This window comes from Arachis duranensis, chromosome 7, assembly GCF_000817695.3.
Source record: "Arachis duranensis cultivar V14167 chromosome 7, aradu.V14167.gnm2.J7QH, whole genome shotgun sequence".
In the NCBI taxonomy this organism is placed as follows: Eukaryota; Viridiplantae; Streptophyta; class Magnoliopsida; order Fabales; family Fabaceae; genus Arachis; species Arachis duranensis.
In genome coordinates, this window is record NC_029778.3 from 9,277,399 (window position 1) to 9,280,571 (window position 3,173).

General features: G+C 36.3%; 1 protein-coding gene across 1 annotated transcript in view; it reads right to left on the reverse strand.

Annotated features, from left to right (window-relative positions):
• Window positions 1-1,062: 1,062 nt before the first annotated feature.
• LOC107457636 (1-aminocyclopropane-1-carboxylate oxidase 1) overlaps window positions 1,063-3,173 on the reverse strand; it is a 2,369-nt gene continuing 258 nt past the window's right edge. Inside the window, exons 2-3 of the mRNA XM_016075809.3 lie at window positions 2,451-3,173; window positions 1,063-1,820 (exon numbers count right to left, since the gene is read on the reverse strand). The exon at window positions 2,451-3,173 is cut by the window's right edge and continues 7 nt beyond it. Of these exons, the coding sequence (XP_015931295.1) occupies window positions 1,536-1,820; window positions 2,451-3,173 (1,008 nt within the window). The 3' untranslated portion in view covers window positions 1,063-1,535. The remainder of the gene's footprint in view (window positions 1,821-2,450) is intronic.

Here is a 3,173-nt window from a genome sequence, read left to right on the forward strand (position 1 = left end):
TACTATTATTAAAAACTTAATTATTCAACAATAACATTTTTTTGTGTGTACAAGAATAACAAATTTGATTATCTTATTATAAAATATTTGATTTTTTTATTGAAAAAATCCTAATAAGTAATGGGCCATGTTAGTGCGCACACTTTTTCTTTTAGTATTCTGGATCCTAAACCATAATGGACTTTAATCAACTTATCATCTTTCTACAATGACTCTACTCCCCATCATGCTTCCCCCAAAATTCATAAAGAAAAACACTTCTCCACAAGCCTGAGTTCATGTGTTTTTCCTCCTTTATGTTGTTCAGTTTATATACTTCATAATTTCGGAAAACACCCCCCCCCTTCTCTTTTCTTTCCTCTTTCTCATGTTTTCATTTCTTCTTATCTTTTGTATTTTGTTAACCTACAAGAGATGAGTTCTATGGTGCTTTTTACTATAGTGTCTAAATTGTCTAACTTTTTTTTAAAAGTAAAAAATAAAATATTTAAAACAAAAAATATAATATTTAAAATTTATTAAATATTATCTATTTGCCTTTTTTAGTAAGTTAGACACAATATCAAAGACACCATAGCATTCACCATTACAAGATTAGTGCTTAATCAATTGCTTCAAAATTTCTTATTTCTCGTGTTTTACAACCATGGTCTCAAACCTTTTTTTTTTCTTTGTATTCCATCCATTTAAAAAGATTTGAAGAACAGTAATATGAATTATTCTCTGAATTTTTATCCTTGTCTTCAAATTAAAAAATGCTACAACAAATATTCAATAAAGATATCATACTTGAACCAACTTGGGTTGGTCATTTAATCTAGTGACCGACTCACTAGTCTACTTAAACAAAGGTTGGAAGTTCGAATCTCGTCTTAAGCATGCATACAATAACTTATTGACTAGCGACAAACTCTCAAATAGCTCATATCTGCAAATAGCATTTTTGAAAAGGAAAAAAAAAAACAAAAGATATTATAGGCTACCCAAGATTGGCATAGCTTGACAAAGTAGTAGTAAGATTTACTCATTTTCTACTTGAAAATAAAGTTCAAGCATCAATAAGATCCTAAAACACTTCAAAATCAATCCAATAAATAAATAAATGGAACATATACATCTCATCACAACAAGTCCTCTCATTTCTGTTTTCTTTTTCCTTCACCATCCAACCAAAATTCAAAGCAAATAAAAAAAAAGTAAAAACCCTCATACCTCACACAAGCACACAAATTGCTTTAAAAATAAATAAATAAAAAAACCACCTATTTTAGGACTTGAACCAAAAAAATCATAATATAAGATGGGAAAAGACAACTCCAACTTATAGCTAGTTTTTGGTATCTGGCCTGAAATAGAAATGTTGGAGATAGCGAGACATTGTTACCTAATTATTGGTTTTTCATATTTATTTTAAGGGGTTTATTATTGTTGTTATTGCTACTGTAATTAAGTTTGGCTTTATGCGATCAGCCAAATATATTTTAATTAGTCTCTAATATCTCAATTTCAGGACAGTAACCAAAATCCAGCTTAATTTAATTAAGACGGTACCTATCTAGTGGGTCTTTGAAAAGGAGGCGTTCATGGTAGACTCTCCAAGCATAGTCCTCAAAGTCAAAAGAGTGAAACACACGCTCACGTTCTTCATCGCTTTCTTCCTTTTGGTCTTCGTTGCCAAGAAAAAGAAGAGGAGCCACAGTGGTCTCTGTAGGAAGCGTTATGAGCAATGACATTGTGATGCAACGTGACTCATTTGCTTCCCCCATTGTTGTGCCCATTGCTCTTCCTCTCACTTTCTTCAACTTCCCATTGCTCCACACCTAAATCATGTTACATAACATTCAAAACATTAAGCTTAATTAGACTATATTATTATGTTATATACTCATCCCTTCCTAATCATTCCAAACAAATACTTATCACAAAATCATTAATTATAGTTAAACCAAGTATATACACTCATTTTCATCGTGTGACCCAGCTACTAAACTAGAGGATTGAGACACATAAATTGATAACCATATATTTAATTGGTGACTATCTTCATGTGGAAATGATATTACCAATAGTTAATTAAATGATTCAGTAAATTTGATAAAGTTTTCAAAGCTATGTTCAATTCAATTAACACATATCTAAGGGGCAAAAGAAAAAGAACAATTGGCAAGTCGATAAAGACATTTTTTTTTTGGTTGAGAGTCGATAAAGACTTAAAAATTAAAATGGTCAACACGATTACGTGACCATGTAACCTTTTCCTCCTAAACCAAGCCACTAACCAAACAGAAAATAAAATAGAAAAATTCAAAAGAAAAGCAACAACTTCACAACAGTGTTTTTGTAAAATAAACACAACAATTAAAAGAGCTCTGTTTTATTTTATGTGATCCTTGACTTATAATTAAATCACCAGCATCAACACCTAAAAAGAAGGGGAAAGAATATAAAACCTGAGCAATATCTCCAAGAGTGACTAGGATGGAGTCCACGTGCGGCACCACGTGCACCCAACCCGAATCCGAGCGCAATGAATACTTCTTCTCTCGCCTGATCTGGTACTGCAAGGCCACCACATACGGGTAAAACCCGCCCGAATATTCGGGTCTATTTCCAGGCCGATCTTCTGAAATCCATAATATAGAACACCACCGGGTCGGGTCATTCCCGATCGGGTTTTCTAGGCCCAAACCTGTCATTAACTCGTCGACGATCTTCAGGCCCAGTTTTTCAAGAGAGAGTGAGAACTCGCGGAGAGATGACAGAATCAACTGGGTTGATGACTCGGTGGAGCAGGACGAGTCAAGACGGAATGACTCGCCGAGTCCGAGTCCGAGTTCATCGTCGTTTTCGTCTTCGTCTGCTTCTTCGCGTTCGTATCCGAGTGGCCAGTTCTTGGGGAAGGAAGATTCCTTCTGGTCCTGAGGGAGGTCGAAGAGAGCGAGCGATTCCGACTCGGCTGAGTTGGCGAGTTCGGAGGGGACTGAGTGATCGGTGAGTTGCACGAAGCCAAGTTGGGAGAAGGAGGAAAGGATGTCCGTGCTGTTGTCAGAGAGGGATATGGAGGGAGGACACGTGGCGGAGGCGGAGGAGGATGAGGTGGTGGCGGAACGGCGGTTAGTGGGGAGAGAGAGGTTTGGTGGGAGGCGGTGGAGGAGGCGGGAAAGGGCGTCGGC